Source organism: Dryobates pubescens, chromosome 10, assembly GCF_014839835.1.
Source record: "Dryobates pubescens isolate bDryPub1 chromosome 10, bDryPub1.pri, whole genome shotgun sequence".
Lineage (NCBI taxonomy): Eukaryota > Metazoa > Chordata > Aves > Piciformes > Picidae > Dryobates > Dryobates pubescens.
In genome coordinates, this window is record NC_071621.1 from 17,818,397 (window position 1) to 17,841,187 (window position 22,791).

General features: G+C 62.4%; 1 protein-coding gene across 1 annotated transcript in view; it reads right to left on the reverse strand.

Moving 5' to 3' along the window:
* Nucleotides 1–22,791, reverse strand: part of DCHS1 (dachsous cadherin-related 1) — a 48,379-nt gene that overhangs the window by 22,814 nt on the left and 2,774 nt on the right. Inside the window, exons 2-3 of the mRNA XM_054164576.1 lie at nt 19,009–20,823; nt 21–209 (exon numbers count right to left, since the gene is read on the reverse strand). Coding sequence (XP_054020551.1) covers nt 21–209; nt 19,009–20,760 — 1,941 coding nt within the window. The 5' untranslated portion in view covers nt 20,761–20,823. The remainder of the gene's footprint in view (nt 1–20; nt 210–19,008; nt 20,824–22,791) is intronic.

Below are 22,791 nucleotides of genomic sequence, written 5' to 3' on the forward strand. Positions count from 1 at the left end.
CGCGGCCACCGCAGCCTCACCCCATCCACCGCCGTGACCGTGAAGTCGAAGGCGGCGGTGCCCTCGTCGCGGTCCAGCGGCTGCGCGGTGCAGAGCTGCCCCGTGTCCTTGTCCACGCTGAACTGCGTGGGCACCACGCTGCCGATGCCGGAGCCGATGGAGTAGGAGAGGGACCCAAAGGCGCCGCTGTCTGCGTCCGTGGCCGTCACCTGGTGAGGGGATGCACCACGTCAGCCGGGCCGGCGACACAGACACCCCGGCCAGCCCCAGCCCACCACCGGCTCCAGAACCCCTTGCTGCCCTCTGTTCCATGGCCCCACCACCGCCAGTCCTGCAGCCATTGACTGGCAGCTGCCGCTCCAGCCCCAACACCCCTGCCCCCGCCAAGCCTCAGACAAGCCTCCGCCTCCTTCTGCAGCCCCCCAGGGCCTCTGAGGGGCTGTCTGCAGTCCATGCCCTGAGCAGTGCCACAGGCAGCTGTGGGGCGTCTCAGGACTGGCCTCTGCTAGCCTGGTCCCTGTGAGGGCACACGGAAGCAGGGGGAGCACAGCGCTGCCCACCGCATAACTGCAGCACTCCTCTGTCTCCTGCAGCTGGGGGTCCCTGAACCACCAGAGATGCCTTGCTCGGGTGACAGCTCCCCTCCTGCAGCCCAGCGCAACAACCGGTCAGAGACACGCGGAGAGGGGTGCAGGGTGGCCAAGCCTCACCCAGATGCCAGGGCAGCCGCCAAGAACCTCTGTGGCACCCGGCTTGGCCGCGCAGCCACGGGCGCGTCCCTATGCTGCTCCCAAGCCGGTGCCAGCAGCCCCGGGCTCAGGGAAGGATGCGCGAGGGTGGCACGGCCCCGTGGCATCGCCTAGCGGGCAGAGCGGGACGGGCAGGAGCCGGCTCCCGACCCCCGCGGCGCTGCCCGGGGCCGGTGCCGCGGACTCCGCGGAGAACAAAGCGCAGGTCGGAGCCAGCGGCAGCAGCTGCCCCGGCACGGGTGAAGCGGAGTTCAGCGCTCGGCAGCCACGGCCCCGCCCCGCAGCGCCTCTGGGGCCTCGGCTCGGTGAGCCCCGGGCCAGGAACGCGGCCCCCGCGCCAAGGAAGGGCCCGGCCGGGGGCTGCAGGGCGGCTTGGCTGCGGGCAGGACCCAACCAAGCCACGCAGCCCTGCACACAAACCCATTGCCACGCACCCGTGGCCATGCACCCATGGCCACAAACCCATCCCCATGCACCCACTGCCAAGCACCCATCTCCACACACCCCTGGCCACACACCCATCCCCACTCTCCTATCCCTGGCCACACACCCATCCCCACTCTCCCATCCCATGCAGGTGAGCACAGGGAATGGTGGGGCCAAGGGAGAAGGATCCCAGCAGCTAGAGTGGGACATTGCCCCCAGGCCCTGTGCTGCACTGCAGGAGGGGACACAGCTCCTGAGGGGGCCCTGAGCAGCTCTCTGCTCAGGGACTACATCTGCAGATGGAGGCAGCTCCTCCAGCACCCCTTGACCAGCTCTGCTGCTTGGATGGGAAGGGATGCCCAAGGGGAGCAGCTGAGCACCCCCACACTGAACATCCCCACGCTGAGTGCCCCCATGCTGAGCACCCCCCATGCTGATAACTCCACGCTGAGCACCCCCATGCTGAGCGCCCCAGGCTGAGCACTGTGCTCCCCATATGCAGCAGATGCTCCTCAAGCCTGCAGCAGCTGCCAGGGGGACCTCAGACAGGTCCTCCTGCCCTGCCCCAGCGTGAAGCACCAGAGCCACGGTGGCACCTTGGCTCCTCTGCATCCCCCCAGCTCAATGCCCTCGTCCTGCCCACCCCAGCTGCCTCTGCTGTGGAGATGCTCCTCAGAGTCTAAGCCTGACTTCAGTGACCCTGCTGAAGCCTCTGCTCAGGCTCCAGGACATGACAATGGTGTGACAGTGCTGGCACAAGAGCCATGTGTCATGCTGGGCTCAGCTGGTGCTGTGCATCCTGCAGATGGAAGCACAGCTCAGGCTGACCACTGCAAGAGACTCTGTGACAAGCCTGGAACTCCTCCAGAAGGAGCTGCTTGTCCCTCTGGAAGCATCTCAGATCCCTCTGGAAGTGTCTCAGATACACCTCAGCACCACCAGGTGTAACAGGCTGCCCAGAGAGGTGGGAGATGCCCCCTGGCTGGCACCATCCCAGGGCAGGTTGATTTGGGCTCTGAGCACCCTGCTCTGCTTGGGGATGTCCCTGCTGGCTGCAGGGCTGGCACTGGGTGACCTTGGAAGGTCTCCAGCCAAAGCCAGCCTGGGATTCTACCCCTGCAGCAGGGCAGGACATTGTCCTTAGGCTCCCTGGGCTCTGATGCTTTTGCATCAGCCTCACTCCCCCACCATAACCATCCTCTGACAGTCACCACCCTAAGACAGATGCCCTCAGGAGAAGCCACCTGAAAATCCAGATTTCAGGACCAGGGCATGATCAGAGAAACTCTCCGTGGGAGCACACCAGCTGCTCCCTGGCACCCAGAACCACCTCCTGGTAAGACTCATGGAGTTTGGCATCCATGCCAAACCTGCTGCAGAGCCAGGGCAAGGCATCATGGAATCGTTGAGTCATTTGGGCTGGAAGGATCTTGCAGATGATGGAGTTTAACCATGGACCCAGCACTGCCAGGGCACCACCAAACCATGGCCCTCAGCACCACATTTCCATGGCTTTGAAACCCTTCCACCACTGCCCTGGACAGCCTGGGCCAGGCCTGGGCACCCCTCAAAGAGAAGAGAAGTTCCTTGTTCACCCTTCAGCTCCTCACCCAGCTGTGGGACTCTGTGGACCAGAGCCGCACCACAACCCTGTCTGGCTGGGTGGTGTCCTGGAGACTGCTGAGAGGCAGCACAAAGTCGGATGAAGCACCAGGAGCAGCAGACTCTGGGTCTGGCCGGGACGTGAGGCTGGGAGCCAGGGCATCCGAGTACGAACACCGCAGCTGGGGGGTGGTGCACTTCGTGTGGGACCAAGGAGAGCGCACTGGGCTGAGGTGTCTGTGGGCCAGCCCTGGAGGCACTGCTGGGGTCTGGCAAGGCCTCCAGCTCTGAGCCTGGAGCCCCCACAGCACCCTCACCTCTGCCTGAACGTCCCCCAGGGCCAGGGATGGCTGTTCCCAGGAGGAGCTACGTGAGGAGCAGGGAGGGGAGGAGGCTGCAGCTGGGAACAGGACACCTGCAGCAGCTGGCAGGGTCAGCAAGCAGAGGAGCTGTGGCCAGAGCTTCAGGGTCCTGCCGGCGCCGGACACCTGCAGCGGCTCCCCGAGTCCCCAGGACACCATGAGCAGAGCTGAGGAGCAGGGCGAGGGCCTGCAGCTGTGAGCCCATGAGCCAGGAGCAGAAGTGTGCAGGAGAGTCTCCAGATGCCATCAGACAGCACAGACATCACTGCCCAGCACACCCTGCCCCTCGGCTGGGACTGGGGAGGCCACAGCTGCAAGCCTGGGGGCAGGGTTGGGCCCTTCCTGCCAGAAGGACATTGAGGGCTGGGTCAGGGCCAGAGCAGGGCAAGGAAGCTGGGGAGGGGTCTGGAGAAGTTGTGAGGAGCAGCTGAGGGAGCTGGGGGGTTGAGGCTGCAGCCGAGGAGGCTGAGCAGGGGGCTAGCACTGCTCAGCAGGACAGCTCTGGTGTCCCCTGCACTGATCAGCAGGACAGCTCTGGTGTCCCCAGCACTGCTAACCAGGACAGCTTTGGTGTCCCCAGCACTGCTCACCAGGACAGCTCTGGTGTCCCCAGCACTGCTCAGCAGGACAGCTCTGGTGTCCCCTGCACTGCTAACCAGGACAGCTCTGGTGTCCCCTGCACTGCTCAGCAGGACAGCTCTGGTGTCCCCTGCACTGCTCACCAGGACAGCTCTGGTGTCCCCTGCACGGCTCACCAGGACAGCTCTGGTGTCCCCAGCACTGCTCACCAGGACAGCTCTGGTGTCCCCTGCACTGCTAACCAGGACAGCTCTGGTGTCCCCAGCACTGCTAACCAGGACATCTCTGGTGTCCCCTGCACTGATCAGCAGGACAGCTCTGGTGTCCCCAGCACTGCTAACCAGGACAGCTCTGGTGTCCCCAGCACTGCTCACCAGGACAGCTCTGGTGTCCCCTGCACTGCTAACCAGGACAGCTCTGGTGTCCCCAGCACTGCTAACCAGGACAGCTCTGGTGTCCCCAGCACTGCTCACCAGGACAGCTCTGGTGTCCCCAGCACTGCTCACCAGGACAGCTCTGGTGTCCCCTGCACGGCTCACCAGGACAGCTCTGGTGTCCCCAGCACTCTCACCAGGACAGCTCTGGTGTCCCCTGCACGGCTCACCAGGACAGCTCTGGTGTCCGCAGCACTGCTAACCAGGACAGCTCTGGTGTCCCCAGCACGGCTCACCAGGACAGCTCTGGTGTCCCCTGCACTGATCAGCAGGACAGCTCTGGTTTCCCCTGCACGGCTCACCAGGACAGCTCTGGTGTCCCCAGCACTGCTCACCAGGACAGCTCTGGTGTCCCCTGCACTGCTCAGCAGGACAGCTCTGGTGTCCCCAGCACGGCTCACCAGGACAGCTCTGGTGTCCCCTGCACTGATCAGCAGGACAGCTCTGGTGTCCCCAGCACTACTCACAAGGACAGCTCTGGTGTCCCCTGCACTACTCACCAGGACAGCTCTGGTGTCCCCAGCACTACTCACAAGGACAGCTCTGGTGTCCCCTGCACTACTCACCAGGACAGCTCTGGTGTCCCCTGCACTGCTCAGTAGGACAGCTCTGGTGTCCCCTGCACTACTCACAAGGACAGCTCTGGTTTCCCCTGCACTGCTCAGTAGGACAGCTCTGGTGTCCCCTGCACTGATCAGCAGGACAGCTCTGGTGTCCCCTGCACTGCTCAGTAGGACAGCTCTGGTGTCCCCTGCACTGATCAGCAGGACAGCTCTGGTGTCCCCTGCACTACTCACAAGGACAGCTCTGGTTTCCCCTGCACTGCTCAGTAGGACAGCTCTGGTGTCCCCTGCACTGCTAACCAGGACAGCTCTGGTGTCCCCAGCACTACTCAGTAGGACAGCTCTGGTGTCCCCTGCACTGATCAGCAGGACAGCTCTGGTTTCCCCTGCACTGCTCAGTAGGACAGCTCTGGTGTCCCCTGCACTGATCAGCAGGACAGCTCTGGTATCCCCCGCACTACCCACCAGGACAGCTCTGGTGTCCCCAGCACTACTCAGTAGGACAGCTCTGGTGTCTCCTGCACTGCTGGCCATGGTCAGACCTACCCTGCCACAGGGCATGACAGCTCTGCCAGGTTCCTCAGCACACCCCAGCCCTGCCTGCCTCTTGTGTCTGGCCCAGCTCCATCATGTCTCAGGTCCACACTTGGGCACTGGGACTGCCACTTTCTTCTTGTCGTGCCCAGTGACATTCCACAGAACCCCAGCATGCCAGGCCAACCCCCCTGCTCCAGCAGGGCTCCTCAGGGCTCAGTGCTGGCACAACTTCTCTTGAAGATCTTTGTTGATGACCTTGATGAAGACACAGAGTTGTGGCAGCAGTAAGGTGGCACCAAGTCGGTGGCAGAGTTGATATGCACCAGGGCAGGGAGGCTCTGCAGAAGGACTTGGATAGATTGGCTCCATGGATGAGCTCCAACAAGGCCAAGTGCCAGGCCCTGCTCTTGGGGCACAACAACCCCAGGCAAGACTCCAGTGTGGCTGGAGAGCTGCTGGCAGAGAGGGACCTGGCGGTGCTCATGGGCAAGCAGCTGGAGAGGAGCCAGCAGTGCTCAGGTAGCACAGAAAGCCACTGGCATCCTAGCTGGGATTGGCAATGTTGTGCCCAGCAGGAGCAGGAAGGTTACTGTGCTCCTGTGCTCAGCTCTGGTGCTGGGTCCAGGTTTGAGCACCTCAGTGCCAGAGAGATGTGAAGGTGCTGGAGCCAGGGCAGAGGAAGGCAGGGAAGGGCCTGGAGAATGAATCTGATGAGGAGTAGCTGAAGGAGCTGGGGATGGTTGGGAGGAGGCTGAGTGAGACCTCATGGCCTCTGCAGCTCTTAAGAGGAGGTTGTGGAGAGGCTGTGGTGGCCTCTGCTCACAGGTCAGCAGGGACAGAACAAGAGGGAACAGCCTCAGGCTGCACCAGGGGAGGCTTAAGCTGGGCAGCAGGAGAGGTCAGGAACTTGCATGAGCTGGGCAGGGTGCTGGTGGAGTCACCAGTCCTGGAGGTGTTCAAAGTTGGTTTGGATGTGGTGCTTGGGGCTGTGGTTTAGGGGTGACCCCTTCAGGAGAGGGTGAATTGTTGGACCTGGTGGTCCCCAGGGTCTGTTCCAACCTGAATGTTGCTGTGAGATCATTGGTGGTGGCCTTGCCTGACATGACCATGAAGCAGCAGTGGTCAGGATTCCAAGAGAGTGAGCAAGGAGAGGACTCAGGATCCTCAAGGGATCTCTTGAGGAAGGAGAGCAGCAGAACATGGACCTGGGGCTCCAGGCAGGACTTAGATCACATGGGGATAGGGGAGCTGGGAGGCAGCTCTGGAGGCCAAGGGAGCTCAGGCAGCTGGCAAGCCTGAGGCCAGTGTCCTGCAGGCAAGAGAACATCCCAGCTTCAGGACAAGGAGATGTCAGCAGATGGCCTTGGCTGAGCAGGGACCTCAGGACTAAGCTGCAGAGAGGCAGCAGATGGGAGGGGGCCGCAGCAGCTCCAGAGGAAGGACTCCAGACAGTGCCAGGCAGGGGATGGCATCAGGGCAGTCAACCTTCTGCTGGGGCTGGGACCTGAGGGGAGAGCCAGGGGTGCCAGGAGGGGCCTCTATCACAGCTTGGGTGGCAGGAGGCTGGGAAAGGCCTTTCTGGACACGGGGGTGACATGGTGACACCAGAGATGAGCTCCACTTCCCCCTGCACCTCCCCCAGGTCTCCCTGGCTTCTGCAAGGGCTCAGAGAGCTCCCAGGGAGGGCTGAACCAAAGTCCAGGCAGGGCTTCTCCAGTGCCCTCCACCCAGTGGATCATGGAGCCCAGCCGCAATGGCTGCTGACAGGAGCAGCCTCGCAGCGCTGCCCTTCCAGATGTGGTGAAGGTCAGAGGAGATCCCTGGCAACCAGGGGGTAACAAATGTTGCTCCCCACCTTCACACAAGGCCAGAAGGAAGATCTGAGGAGCCACGCTCATGTCAGCCACACTGGTCCCTGGGAGCACCATGAGGCAAGCCCTCCTGGAGCATGTTTGTGGCCACATGGAGCCTGGGAGGGAAGAGCCAGCACAGGGAGACCTTCCTGTGCTTCCTGCACTGCAGTGAAGGCATGGCAGCTGTGGGGGACAACTGCCTTGGCACTGAGGGATCTTGACACCTTCTTCCACTGTTCTGATAGCCAAGGCAGGGTGTCCCCCACAACATCCTGCTGGCCAAGTTGGAGAGATGTGGATTTGCTGGGTGGACTGTTCAGTGGATAAGGAATTAGCTGGAGGGTCACATCCAGAGGGTGGTGCTCAGTGGCTTGAAGTCCAGGTGGAGAGCAGTGACAGTGGTGTCCCTTTGGGGTCCATATTGGGACCTGTGCTGTTTGATATTTGTATCAGTGCTACGGACAGCAGAATCAGGCACCATCAGCAGTGTGCAGATGGCACCAAGCTGAGTCATGCTGTCAGTGTGCCAGAGGGACAGGATGGCATCCAGAGGGACCTGGGCAAGCTGGAAAAGTAACCCAGGTGAACCTCATGAGGCCTAACAAGAGCAAGGGCAGGGTCCTGTCCCTGGGTTGGAACAATCCTCACTATCAATACAGACTGGGGGAGGAGGTGATGAAAAGCAGCCCTGAGGAGAAGGAACTGGGGGTGCTCGGGGCTGAGAAGCTGGCCAGGATCCAGCAATGGGCACTGGCAGCCCAAAGGCCAAGGGCAGCCTGGGCTGCATCCAAAGCAGTGTGGCCAGAGATGAAGAGTGGGCATCCTGCCCCTCTGCTTTGGGGAGACCTCACCTGTAGGGCTGGGTCCAGTTGTGGGGACACCAACACAAGGGAGCCCTGGACTTGCATAGGCTGAGGGAGCTGGGGTTGTGCATCCTGGAGAAGATAAGGCTCCAGGGAGACCTTAGAGCAGCCCTCCAGTACCTGAAGGGGGCTACAAGAAGGCTGCAGAGGGACTGTGCTCAAAGGCCTGCAGGGACAGGACCAGGGGCAATGGTTTGAAATGAGTGCAGAGCAGACTGAGATTGGATGCGAGGAACAAGTTCTGCACCAGGAGGCTGCTGGAACACTGCAAGAGGTTGCCCAGGGAGGTGGTTGGGGCCCAGCCCTGGAGATACTCAAGGTGAGGCTGGACAGGGCTCTGGGCAACCTGATCCAGTGCAGGATGTCCCTGCGACTGCAGTAGGTGGCACTGGGTGACCTTTGGAGGTCCCTTCCCACCCAGACCATTCCATGATTCTATGATTCTATTATGGTTTGGAAGGTTGGACAACCAGATGGGTCAGAACCAGGTTGAGAGTTGGGCACAGAGGGTGTTGGGGCATGAGCTGTGCTCTGCCTGCAGGTAGGTGACAACTGGAGCACCACACAGACCAGCTTGGGGGCCTCTGGAGCTGACCATCTTCAGCAGTGGCCTAGCCTGGGTCTGGGTGAGCAGGAGCTGAGCCACAGGGCACAGTGACAGCAAGAAAAAAATAGCAGCACTTTGGCCTGGGTGGTCCAGGAGGTCCAGGGTCATCCTTGCCTCTACTCAGCCCTTGCTAAACCCCATCCTGACCCCATATCCAGTTCTGGGGCCCCAGCACAGCAAAGACCTCACCAAAATTGTGGCAACCAGCAAGCTGGTGAGGGGCTGGAGACCTTGCCCTGTGAGGGGCTGCTGAGGGACCAGGCCTTGCTCAGCCCTCAGAATGCTGCAGACCCAGCAGCAGCTGATGGGGAGCTGACCACAAAACGGAGCCTGGATCTGCAGGAGAGGGGCCAGAGGCATCAGCTAGAAGGAGGACTTCAGCTGGAGGCAGGGGAAAGGCTGTGAGGTCCCTCTGAGGACCATCCAGCACTGAAGCATGCTGCCAAGAGAGGCTGTGAGCAGCCTGGCCTGACCCCACCACTGCCCCACTCTGACCAGGGGTGGACAGAGACCTCCCAAGATGTCTCCACTCTGGAGCATGCTGTGACTCAGGCTCCAGCTGTCGCAGCCCTTCTCCAGCACAGGCTGATGGTCACCAGTGAAGGACACCACGAGGCCCCCACTCTGCTGTGGAGGACCCTCCTCTGCTGCTCCCCCTGCTCGGTGACCCTTGCCCTGCATGCTCCAGGGTCCTCCTCTTGTGTGCACAACATTGGACACCCAGCAGCAGTCCTGGATTGGCTCCAGCAGATCCCACAGTCCCAGCAGGGGGTGGGCTGGAATGGACCTCTGGAGACCACCCAGTCCAGCTCCCAGCTAGAGCAGGGTCGCCCAGAGCAGGCTGCACTGGAGCCCAGCCAGCCCCAGCAGCAGATGCTCCCTGTCCTCTTCCCCCACCACACACACACCAGGTCCCTCCTCTGGACCCTGGTGCTCCTCTGGACCCACGGCTGGGCAGGAAGACATCTGGGGCCTGCAGCTGCAGAGTCCTCACATCCCAGGGGCCCGGGGCTGCAGGACTCGCTGTGTGCTCCTCGGGTACCTGTGCCCCTTGCAGACCCTCAGCCCCTCCTCGTGCTACCAGGAGGTTCTGCAGTGCCCTCACCTCTGTCCACAGCCCACGGGCAGGGTCCCAGCGTGCTGAGGTCCAGTGGAGAACTACAGGGGCAGATTTCCAAAAGGTCCAACCAGCAGAACCTGCACCTCCAGCCCCAGGAGCAGGCAGCGACCTGCAGCCAGCTCTGACCCAGTGACCACATTGCCTCCAGCCCATGCACGCTGGTGGCATGCAGCAGGACCTGCACTTCCATGTGCTTGGTCTCCATTCCCTCAGCGTCCTGCAGCCCTGCCTTGGCTTCACTGAGCCCCCACACCAAGCCTGGGCCTTCTGTAGCACCTCTTGAACCTCTGCCCTGGGCCCTTTCACAGCTCCAGCACCTCCAGGATCCATCCTTCACAAATCCTTTTACATTCCTGGGTCCTAGCAAGGGCAAAGATTCCTCATGCTGGCACAGGTCAGCAGCTTCCAGGGGCTGCATAGCCAATGACAGAAAACATTCAGAGAGTCCCAGCATGGTGGGGTGGGGATCTGAAGCCCACCCAGGCCAATCCCCCTGCTCCAGCAGGGCCCCCACAGTAACTTGCCCAGGGGCACTGAGGAGGAGACTCCACAATCTCTCCGGGCAGCCTGCTCCAGCACCCCCACCCCAGACAAGTTGCTCCTCCCTCCCTCACTGAGGAAGCCCCTTCCCAAGGGTCAGGAGATAGCCATTGTGCCAGGAGATCCCCTCTGTGCCAGGCTTGGAAGGAGTTTGTGCAAAGGCAAAAGGGAGCAGCAGCCACCAGGACCCTGAGCCTTTTGTTACCCAGAGTCATGGAAGGGGTTGGGTTGAAAGGACCATCAGGGACCACCCAGTGCCAGCCCTGAAGCCAGCAGGGACATCCCCAAGCAGAGCAGGGTGCTCAGAGCCCCAGACAACTTGACCTGGGGTGGTGCCAGCCATAGGGCATCTCCCAGCTCTCGGGCACCTGTGCCTTTCACTCCCAGTTCACCGCTGAGCCCCAGCAAGCCAGGCTGGAAGTTTGGGGCTGTTTGGTTATTTTTGTGGTTTGCTTCTTACAGCAGACAAGGGAGGCAGAAGAGAAGGGAGAGGAGAAGGGAGGCCCAGGAGAGGAGAAGGGAGACCCAGGAGAGGAGTTGCCCTGCGTGCCAGCAGCAGCCAAGAGCTGCAAAGGGCGACCTGAGGGCAACGCAGTCCTTGGGGGTTAAATGGTAAAGGGACATCCCAGCAGGATCAGCCACTGGTGCTGCTAGAGGAGGATCCAGCCGGGCCCTGAGGCTGGACACTGGCTCCAGGGCTGGACACCACCAGCACCCACAGGGCACAGAGCACAAGTGGTGGCTGGCAGCACTGTGGCTGTGTCCTGGCATGGGATGGGGAGGGACAAAGGCACCCAGCAGCCATGGCACGGGCAGTGTGCCCTGGTACAGCTCCAGCAGGACCTGTAGCACCAGGCAGCCTCTCCATGTCCACTGCAGATGTTTGGTGCCACTGTGGAAAGCTGAGGATGCCCTCAGCCCAACCGTGTGACAAACAAGGCCTGGGGATGGGACTGGCCAGGGCCTGCAAGCTCAGCTTGGCACAGTTCTGGCAGATGGCAGTGCTCAGCGCAGGAGGCCTGGCAGCGGCAGGAGCTGACCCCAGAATGTCCACATGGGACAGCTCCAGCTGGGCACAGCCACCACAGGTATGCCAAGGAGGGCAGGGAGAGGCCTAGAGAGGGCAGGAGGGGACATGAAATGCAGAAGGAACTGCATGGGGCTGGGATCTGCTGGTGCATGGATGGGTGGGGAGGTGGATGGAGGGATGGAGGGATGGATAGGTGGATTGGTGGGTGGGTGGGTAGGTGGGTGGGTGGATGGATGGGTAGGTGGATGGATGGATGGATGGATGGGTAGGTGGATGGATGGGTGGGTGGGTGGATGGATGGATGGGTGGGTGGATGGATGGATGGATGGATGGGTGGGTGGATGGATGGGTGGGTGGGTGGAGGGATGGATGGGTGGGTGGGTGGATGGATGGATGGGTGGATGGATGGATGGATGGATGGGTGGGTGGATGGAGAAGCACAGCCCCATTCTTATCATAGAATCACAGAATCAACCAGGTTGGAAAAGACCTCAGAGATCATCAAGTCCAATCTATTACCTAATGCCTAACACCTCCTGACAACTAAACCATGGCTCCAAGTGCCACATCCAATCCCCTCATCTACCACTAGTGACTGGCTGCCAGTTGGCAGTGGCATCGTTCACCACCACTCTCTGGGCTTGGCCAGCCAGCTGGTTTCTCAGCTGCAGCCTCAGCCCCATACTGGGGTCCTCAACCCCATGATGGGTTCCTCAGCTGTAGGAGTCAAGGCTTCCCCTTCCCACAGACCCACCCAGAGGGTATCAAACACAAACCAGAGCCCCCCCCAGCACAGCCACCCGCTGCCCTCCAGCCTTTCTGCTGCTCATGTGCCCCCCCCCAGCCCTCACAGTGCTGGGAAGGACTGGAGCATGTCCTGGCAGCTCAGGCACATTCCCTGTGCCCCTATCTCCAGCAGCTGCAGGCAGCAGCAGCAGTGGGCAGCAGGCAGTGGGCAGCAGGAGCAGTGGGCAGCAGTGGACAGCAGGCAGCAGCAGCAGGCAGCAGGCAGGGACTCCTCTGGAGCCTTGCCCTGGCTGGGGCTCTGCTGTGCAGATGTTGCGCTGTGGCTTTGGCAAACATCTGGCTCTGGGCTGCCGCCCCTGCGAGTGAGGGCTCCGGGTGGGAGCGGAGGGGAGGCTGGCGCCAGTGTGGTCACCGCTCCCACGCACAGCTCCTGCCGCCCAGCGCCGCCAGCCCCTGCCCGCCCAGCCTGGCACCGCTGCTGCCCGGCCCAGGGCAGGCGGGCAGTGGCCGCGGCTATTTCGGGAGCCGGCTCTGGCTCTGGGGCCGTGCCAGCCCCCAGCGTGCGCAGGCCCTGCAGGACGCAGGGGAGCAGGGCTTGGCCCCGGCCAGCGCCTGACACATGTGGCCGAGGCAAGGGGCAGACCCTGAGCTCCCTGTGGGGAGCCTGGTCAGGGAGTCCTGGGCACAGCCACGGGCACTCTGGGCTACCCACAGCTGCAGGGCTCTGCCTGGCACAGCCACAGTCTTGGTGTGGATGGGCACACAGCTGGCACAACCACAGCCTTGGCATGGCCAGGTGCAGGGCTGCCACGGCCATGCCCAGCAAGGTGTGGAGAACGCAGCCTGCAGCCTCCAGGGGTGCTCCAGGACTGGGCATAGCCGTGTTTTTTGGTGGCTGGGGGGCAGTGGTTTGACCCCACACACTGGCAGGAGGTAGGACTGTGGTGGGTGAGGCTGGGCACAGGCTTAGGAGCTGGGGGGTGATCCCTGCCCATCTGGGTGTACCAGTGCCTCCAGGCACAGGGCAGAGCAAGGCATGGAAAGGCAAGGAGCAAGGCTCAGAGATAGGCTCAGACAGCCCAGAGGGGCACCAGTGAGTGAAATGGGTCTGCAGCATGGAGCTACTGGGCACTGAGAGCTGTGGGGCACTGGAAGGCCCAGGGCACTGAGGGTCCCAGAGCACCACAAAGGAGTTGAACAGCTGAGCAGGGCAGGGAGGCTGAGGCTCTGAGCAGCAATGCCCAGGGTGAGAGCCTCAAGTGAGGCAACAGCTATGCAGGAGGGCAGTGGCAGGGTCTGGCCTCCTGCAGGGCACTGGTGCCAAGAGGGGCTCCAAAGCAGGGTGCTGGGCCAGGTTTCAGCTGGGCACACAGCAGGGACAGCTCCCAGCTTGCTCCCAGAGCAGGTCTGCGCCAGGAGGTGGCACATGGCAAGGTGAGAGCTGGGTGAGGCTGGGGCAGCAGGACAAGGAGAGGGCATTGGGGCAGGACAAGCCTGCAGTGTCCCAAGGGCCATGCAGGTGAGGGGCAGCAGGGCCAGAGAGCTGCCCTGAGGGGTGCCAGGAGACAACAGCTGGAAGCAGCCGAGGGTGTGGGAAGAACAGAGGGAGAAGAGCCTGCAGGATGGGGACCGGGGCCATGCTAAGGGGCTGCGGGGCCATGCTGGGGGCGATGCTGATGGTGTGGGGGCTTAGGACAGGAGGTGCAGGAACTGGCACCTTGGAGCGGGCGCAGGTGTGGGGCTGTGGGTGGACACGGGGCAGGGAGGAAGAGGAGCTGCAAGGGGCCCAGGGCTGAAGCAGGGGTGAGGGAAGAGGGGCAGCGGCGGGGGGCTGGGGAAGGCGTGGAGGGAGGAGGAGGCGTGCGAGGGGCTGGAGGAGGAGGAGCAGAGCACGGGGGGAGAGCAGCGAGAGGGGCCGGGGCCTCTCGGCTGCAGTGGAAAAGCTGCTGCAGCTCCAGGGGAAATGCTACTTGAATTAATCATGGCGCTGGCTGCTGTGCCAAGCCCAGGAGGAGGCTGCTGGCAGCGCCAGGAAATAACTTTCGCAGGAATTTGGAACCGGTGCAGCTCTTCTGGCGGCAGCGGCTGCGCTGCCTCCCCCTCCGCATCTCCCATGGCCCAGCACTGCCCGTGGCCCAGCACTGCCCATGGCCCCCAGCCCGCTGCCTGTGGCCCCCAGCCCGCTGCCTGCTGCTCACTGCCTGCACTCTGCCAGCTCAGGGCATCCCAGGCCTGGCAGCTTCCTTCCAGCAGGGGAGGCCTTGGCAGCATGCGAGGGTCTGGAAATTGGTGAACAGCAAGGCCCTGGTGCTGGGCACACAATGACCTCTGCAGCCATGACCTCTGGGCACACCAACACCATGGCCTCTGGGCACAGAATATTTTTGTTTGGGAGAGGCCTCCAAGCTCATCCAGTCCAACCCTTGACCCAGCACTGCAGGGTCAACACCAAACCATGTCCCTAAGCATCAGGTCCACAGCTGCTTGAACACCCTCGGGGGTGGAGGCTGCAGCAGTGCCCTGGGCAGACCACGCCAAGGGCTAAGAACCCTTCCGGTGCAGGAACATTTCCTGACACCCAGCCTGAACCTGCCCCAGAGCAGCTTGGCACCACCTCCTCTGCTCCAGTCCCTTGGTACCAAGAAGCAGAGGCTGCCCCCTTCTCTCTCCAACCTCCCTGCAGGAAGCTGCAGAGAGTGATGAAGGCTTCCCTCAGCCTCCTCCCCTCCAGCCTGGACACCCCCAGCTCCCTCAGCTGCTCCTCCTGCTCCAGGCCCTTCCCAGCCTCCCTGACATCCTCTGGACACCTCCAGCCCCTCAGTGTCATTCCTGGAGAGAGTGGCCCAGAACTGAACATACCTGGCACTGGTCCTCGCACTGCTCTGGTCCCCAATGTGTGCCCATCCCTGTGCCCCCTCACAGCTGCCCCCTCCATAGTGTAAATCCATCGGGATTGTCCATCAGGGCACTGTCAGTGGCACCATGCATGTGGCCTGCTGCAGCCTGCAGCACCTCCTGCAACTTGTCCTACCCTGGGGGCTGTCCTGGTACCATGGGTGCAGCACAGCCAGCCCCTGGAACCACAGAGCAGTGCCCAGACCCCGCAGAACTGCACAGTAAGGCTGCCCATGAGGTGTGCCAGCCTGGGGGCTCTGAGGTTCTCCTGCCCAGCAGCTGTGTGTGTGGATGCAAAGGCCATTTGCAAACCCCAGTTCAAAACCGTTCACCTTGGAGCTGTGCAAGAACCTGAGTTGCATCTTTTCACCTGGCTCACAGCTCTGTCAGACCAGCCTGAGCTCCTGACATGGAGCTCCCACAGATCTGCATCAGCTGCTGGGGCACAGACAGGACTGGGTATGGCATGGAGAGCCAGGAAGGCCCAGGAAGCTTTCTGCAGTCAGGTGCAGAAAGCCAGGTTAAGGCAGCAGTGAATCTATAGCAGAAAGGAGCCTCATACCATGGGACCACAGCATCTGAAGGCAGTCCCAGAACCTGAAGCTAATCTAAAACCAACTCAGGCCACAGAGAAAAGAAAGGACACCCAGACAGGGACTGTCATCAACCTGTTCTCTGTTAGGGTGCTTTGCTGAATCCCCAGGCTCCTGCTCCACTGCTGCTCCTCTGCCATATCAAGCCTGGCCTTTGCTCAGTGCCGGTGCCACAGCTGCTGCTGTGGGACCTGGCCCTTGCCAAACACCAGCCATGAATGCAGGAGGCGTCACCAGAGCCTCTTCCTTCCTCAGGAGCTCCAGCCAGCAGCCTGCTCTGCCCCTACAGCCAGCACCAAGACCCCCCCAGCAGAGGGCACAGGGCACGCAAGGGAGCAGGAAACCTGCAGCTGCTCTTCAAGCCCCTTCTGGCCACCACCACGGACTCCACACCCACGGGTAGCAGAAGGCACCGACCAACCCCAGCCATGGTCCCTGCAGGGTTTTTTGCTTAGAAACATAGTAGCTGGATGGAGAATTGGACCCTTTCAGTCCTGTGCTGGCCTTGGAGGATGCCCTCTGTCCTTCACACCTCACTGATGGGTGCCCATGGCCGAAGCTCTCACTGACCATCATTTGGGTCTGGATCAAACCCACACCTTGGCAGAGACCCCTCAGCTGCCACCGCAGGATGAGCCCTGATGCTTGGGTGCCTCAGACAGATGGAGCCAATCAGGGGCCATGGCACACATCTGCCACGGGTGACCCTGTGGGACGTGCTGCTGGCCACCACGGGCACTGCCAGCCCTTCTGCAGCTCTGCACCGTGACACAGCAAGGGGTGGCCACGGCAGGCGGCCGGGCTCCGAGCCGGGCACTGCCCGGGGTTGTCTCTGCCTGGTGAGGCTGTGCCCGGGACGGCGCTGCCCGCTGAGGCTGTGCCCGGGACGGCGCTGCCCGCTGAGGCTGTGCGCGGTGAGGCTGTGCCCGGCTGCCCTTGCTGGCGGCTCCGGCGGCGGCGCAGCGCCGAGGCGGCAGCGGTGCGGAGCCGGCAGCCGGGCAGGCTGGGTTCCCATCCTCTCTCGTTTCCCGGCGCAGAGGAAGCAGCAGCAGCTGCCTGAGCTGTTTGCTTTGTGCCGAGGCCACGCGGGAGTTACCTGCGCCCGGCCCAGGCGCGCCGCGGCCAAGCGAAACACGGGGCCGAGCCAAGGCCGACCCCGGCCAAGGCCTCCCCGGCCAGCGCCCTCCCCGCGCCGCGGAGCCCCCGCGCTGCGCCCGCCCCGCCGCGGGACCGGCTCCCGGTGCCGCCGGCACGGCCCCGCAGGCCCCGACCGGGCGCACAGCCGCAGCTCGGCCGCCGCTCGGCCGCCGCTCGGCCGCCATCTCCGATTGCATTTCCAGAAGGCTCCGCGCACGGCGAGCGGCACCGCGCAGGAGGCAGGGAAGGGGCGCGGGGGCCTTCCTGCGGGGGCTGCCGCAGCCCAGCCGCACGCCGGAGGCCTCCGTGTTCGCCCAGCCACATGCGGCAGCCCCCGGGCCCGGAACCCACCCGGGGCCCCTTCTCCATCTCTGTCCCCAGCCCTGGTCCTGCCCCTGTGCCTCTCTCCTCCCCCCGGGACAGTGGGGTTAGGGTTAGACCAAACCCAAATGTGCTCCACCCAGACCTTCCTCCTCAGCTCCCAAACACTTCAGCCACCCCATCCCTGTCCCATCCTGACCCATCCCAGCCTTGCCCTGCCCCATGTCCCTTCTCCATGGCCTTCAGAGAGCCATGGAATGGTTTGGCTTGAAGGGGCCAGCGAAGGTCACCCAGTCCAACCCCTGCACTCAGCAGGGACATTGCAACGGGAGCAGGTTGCTCAGAGCCCAGCCCACCCTGACCTGGAATGGTTCCAGGCATGGAGCCTTTCTCCTACCCAGTTCTTCCTCGCCAGTGCTTCCATCCTGTCCCCTGTCCTCAGCGACGGCACAAGCCCCTCTCCAGCACTGCCATCCCATCTCCCCAGCTCCCCACAGCCACACACTGCACACGCCCCACGCTCACCCCCCATGGCCCAGCCCTGCACCCCCAGCCCTGCCAGCGCCACTCCTCCAGGCCCACCTGGAGCCTTTCTCCCTGACCAGGTTGCAGGACTTCCTCCTGCCTTGTCTCATGGCCCCAGAACTGCACCCTACCTGCTCCTCCTGTGCCATGGGCACTGCTCCCTGCATGGCCCCAGAGCTCCTCACAGCCCCTAGAAACCCCAGTACCCCACAACCCCAGATGCCAACCTTCCAGTGCCCGTCTCAGTGGACAGCCTGGAGCTGCCCTGGCTGGCAGAGCCCTGCTGCCCTCCACACCAGTTCCTCCCCATCATCCCCATGTCTCCCTGCCCTGATCTCTCCAGGGCTGGGCTGTGACTGGCACACAAAGACACCCAATACAAATGGCATCACCGCTGGCACCTCCTGAGGGCTGCGGGGCCTGGCACAGGGGCAGGACCTCTCCAGCTGGCCCTATGACCTCTCCCTGCACCGAGGTGGATGCAGCACGTGCCTCAGCTCCAGTCCCACCAGGGCTGTTTCCAAGGGAATAGGCCTAAGCTAATTGGGCATAATTAATGCTGCTGTTCACAACCAGCCTGACGAGCGCCGAGGAGCTCAGGCTAATGACCTCACGGGGGGAGAGGGGAGGCAGCAGCTTCCTGGAGGTCTCACCCAAGCACCACTTTGAGTGTCCTGCTGGCACATCAGCCCTGCACTGGCTTGAGCACGGCCTGGCACCCCAGGCCCCAGTCTCAGCTGAGGCCAACACCATGCTGTGCAAAAAGGGCAACCTCAGAATGTGCCCATGGCATCATGGTGCCACCCAGCACTGGCACGCAGAGGGTATAGCAGTGTCCTGCCCCATCTCTGGCTCACCCAGAGCATGGGGAGCTCTGCTCCAAGGGTTCCTGCTGCAGCCCATGTCCACTGTGCTATGACAGCTGCCCCATGGCTGCCATCCACTGCACCATGGCCACTGCCCACTGCACCACAACAGCTCCCCCATGGCTGCCATCCACTGCACCATGGCCACTGCCCACTGCACCACGACAACTCCACCATGGCCACCGTCCACTGCACTATGACAGCTGCCCCATGGCCACTGTCCACTGTACCATGGCTGCTGCCCCATGGCCACTGCCCACTGTACTATTACAACTGCATCACAGCCACTGCCCATCTGCACCATGACAACTGCCCCACGGCCACTGCCCACTGAACCATGATAGGTGCACCATGGCCACTGTCCACTGCATCATGGCCACTGCCCATCTGCACCAAAACAACTGCACCATGGCCACTGTCTACTGCACCATGACAGCTGCCTCATAGCCACTGTCCACTGCATCATGACAGCTGCCCCATGGCCACTGTCCACTGTACCATAATAGGTGCACCATGGCAACTGCCCAGTGCACTATTACAACTGCATCACAGACACTGCCCATCTGCAGCATAACTGCACCACATCCTCCAGTGCAGGTCCCCCACCCCCAAGCTCTCCCAGCTCTGTCCATGTCCCCCTCCAGCTTAGCTGCACCTACCTGTAGGAAGCAGGTCCCAACAGGGGTGTTCTCCTTCAGGGACACATTGTAGAAGTTGCTCCTGAAGACTGGCTCATTGTCGTTGACATCCTGCAGCACCACGTGGACCACAGCTGAGGAGGAGAGGGCAGGGCTGCCCCGGTCTGTGGCCAGCACGGTCAGCTGGGGCTGAGGGTCCTTCTCATAGTCCAGCGGGGCAGCGGTGGTGATGATGCCTGTGGCAGGGTCTATGGCAAACCAGCTGGAGTGGGCATCGCGGCCCTGCACGATGCTGTACCGCACCTCCCCGTTGGGGCCCTGGTCCTTGTCGCGAGCTGTCACCTGCAGCACGAAGCTGCCTGGGTACACAACCTCGGGGATGCTCTGCCTGTACTCCTGCTGGTCGAAGAGCGGGGGGTTGTCATTGACGTCCACCACCTGCAGCACAAAGGCCGACTCTGCGCGCAGCGGCGGCGTCCCCGAGTCAGTAGCTGTCACCCGCAGGTCGTAGGAGTCTCGTTCCTCACGATCCAGGAGCTGGTCCACGCAGATCAGATAGATGATGTTGTCCTTGGTGGTGAGGGCAAACTTGCCGTCGCCCCCCTCCAGCGTGACGTTGACATTGGAGTACTCGCCGTAGTCCGGGTCGGAGACGGAGATGCGTGCCACGTACTGGCCTGGCTGGGCGCCCTCGGAGATCTGTGGGGAGCCATCCTCGCTCAGGAAGATGATGGTCATGGTGGGCTGGTTGTCGTTGTAGTCCCGCACGTGGATAGTAACAAAGGCCGTGGTGACCTCGGGATGGACAGCCTTGTCCCTCGCCTGCACCACCAGCTCATGCACCTTCCTCACCTCATAGTCCAGACCCTTGTTAAGCTTGATGACTCCGGTCCGGGAATCGATGGTGAAGTACTGGTCGGGGTCACTCTGCCGACGGTTGATCTCATAAACCACGGCCCCGTTGTCCCCTTCGTCCGCATCGGAGGCGAAGACCTGCAGGATGCTGCTGCCTGGTTTCAGGTTCTCTGAGATGAGGGTGTGATAGCGGCTCTGGTTGAAGCTGGGAGCGTTGTCATTGATGTCCTGGATGGACACATCCAGTGTCATCTGGGTGCTGCGGGGTGGGGAGCCACCATCGTAGGCTTCCAGCAGCAGCGAGTAGGATGAGCGGTTCTCCCGATCCAGGACGTTGCTGACCACCAGGTCCAGGAAGAGGACCCCGTTGGGTCCCCGGCGCGTCTCCAGGCGGAAGGCCTGCCCCACATTGCCGCCCTTGATGACGTAGCCCTGCGTGTTGAGCAGGCCACTGTCAGCGTCGAAGGCAGGGTCCAAGGGGAACCTGCTGCCAAGGGGGGTGTGCTCTGGGATCTGGAAGGTGCTGTGCCCCTTGGGGAAGGCTGGAGCGTGGTCATTGATGTCGTTCACTTGGATGTTCACCTCCACCGTGATGCCCTCCGGGGTGACCGCAATGAAGCTGTAGTGGTCCCGTGCCTCCCGGTCCAGCACACGGGCCGTGGTGATGATGCCAGTGTTCTCATCGATGCCCAGGTCGGTGCTGACCCCACTGCCCTCCTGTGCCGAGATGAAGTACATGTAGGCGCTGGTCCCAGGAGGCAGCCCGGCGCTGATATCCCCGATGATGGTGCCAGCTGGCTGCTCCTCATCTATTTGTAGATCCAGGGTGCCCAGGACGGCAGAGCCCTTCCCTGCTCTCAGGCCCCCGAGAATGAGCAGCTCCAGCAGCAGCATGGCTGAACCCCTCCACGGCTCCATGGCCACTGGCAGGCAGAGCAGGGGGTGGCTGGGGCCGGGGCTCCCTCGCAGAGAGCTCTAATCCTGCACGGAATGCGGACCAGGGGAGGCTGGTTAGGAAGGAGCAGTGAAGGGAGGACAGAAAGCAAACCCTGCAGAGGGAAGCTGGCCATGGACCTGCTGCCCAACAGCTCTGAGCCACTTTCCCCACACAGGGAGTGAAGGTGTCCATGTGCCAGGGCAGAGGGTGCCCAGCACAAAGGGCTGATACAGCACCCAGAGTAAGCCAGGCAGGTGACACCAGTCATGTGCTGAAGCTGGCAGTGAGTGCCCCATCACCAGGTAGTGTCCTACATGGCCCAGCCTTGTCCCCAGCCACCCATCCTCCTGGTGGCACCAGAGCCAGCTACCCACAGCAGCAGGTTCTGCCCTTGAGCAGCCCCCTGCTTCCCGAGGGGACAGAGGGCTTTAGACACAGCCCAGTCCAGCACCTCCTCACCTTGGAAGAGCTGCTCTCAGACTGGGGGAGGGGGGGCTCAGAGGTGATCGTGCAGAGACCCTTAGCCCTGCCCAGCAGCCTTCCCTGGGGGACTACAAAGATGTGGATGCCAAGCCCCCTGCAGTGCCAACCCATGAGGGGGCAGGGCTGGAGCGGGCTGGCATCCAGGGCACGATAAATCAGCGGGGAAGAGGCTGTCCCCAGCGCCGGGAAAGCCCCGGCCAGAACCCATTGTTGGCCCTGGCACAGAGGCCCGCGGGTGCCCGGTGCCATGGCGGGCGGAGCGGGGCGGTGGGAATGCGGCGGCTCCCTCGGCAGCGGCAGCTGCTGCTCGGCTCCTGCCGCTCCCACTCCCTCCTCTGCTCCTTTGTCTCCTCCGCTGCTCCTGGCTCCGGCTCCTTCACGCCATTTCCCCCTGCCGAGGCCGCATCTCACTGCAGCGGGGAGGGCCGGTTGGGGGAGCGGCTGGCTGCGACAGGGGCACACTGGACACGCTGGGCACTCCGGGTACACTCCCGCTGCCTGCAGAGCTGCCCACCCTGCCCGGGGCTGCCCACCCTGCCTGCGAACGCTGGAGCTCCGCTGGGCTCAGCGGTCTGAAGGGATGGCAGCTGCATGAGCTCACTCTTGGCCTCTCTTGAAAGCATTTGCTGAGGTCCCACAGCCACTCAGGAACTGCTGTGGCAGAGCAGGAGGGCAGAACCTCCCCGGCTTGGGGGCTGAAGGGTGTCAGCACACCCCCCCCGGAACCCTACAGCGAGCCAGCCCTTCCAGGGGCCGCAGGGTGACTCCAGGGGCCAGATGCCTGGGCTGCTCTTCCCTGTGGAAATCCTGCTCCAGCGACAGAAGGAGATTAAAGTTTTACATCTAAGGAGGTGTTTGTTTGCTCAGCAGGCACCTGGTGTCTGAGGTCCACAGCCAGCAAATCCTCACACCCTGCTTGCACCTAGCAAGTGTGGATGCTCACCACCCACCAGGAGCAGAAACCAGAGAAGACACTTTCACCCGGGTGCTGCTAGCACTAACCACTGACTGACCTGCACCCACTGTGGGCCCAGCCAGGTCCCTCTCTGCTGGAGGGGGTGAAACCTCCAGCACTAGAGCCTCTCTTTTTTACAAGGAGCCACATGGCAAAGACAAAGGGGGATGGGGACAAGTTACTGCTCATGAGATTCCCATTGGACTCCAGAAGAAAATGTTTCCCCATGAGAATGCTTGGACATTGGAATCATCTCCCAAGGGAAGCAGAGAATTCCTCTTTATGGGACAGTTATAAGACTCAGCTTGACAAGGTGCTGGGCCAGCTCATCTCATCTACACCATGCCCTACAAAGGTTGGACCAGGTGGTCCTTGGGGTCCCTTCTGTGAGTCTGTGGAAGCTCCCCAGCTGGAGGGGCAGCCTCATGGATCCAGAACATGCAGTGCCGGGGAACAAGGCCCAGGTTTCCCTCTGTGATAGAACTGCCCCATCCTAAATGTCACCAACTGCTCAGGTCATGGAGCCATGGGGCAGAGGGTCTGAAGCCTTGGCAAGGCTTAGACCAACACTGAT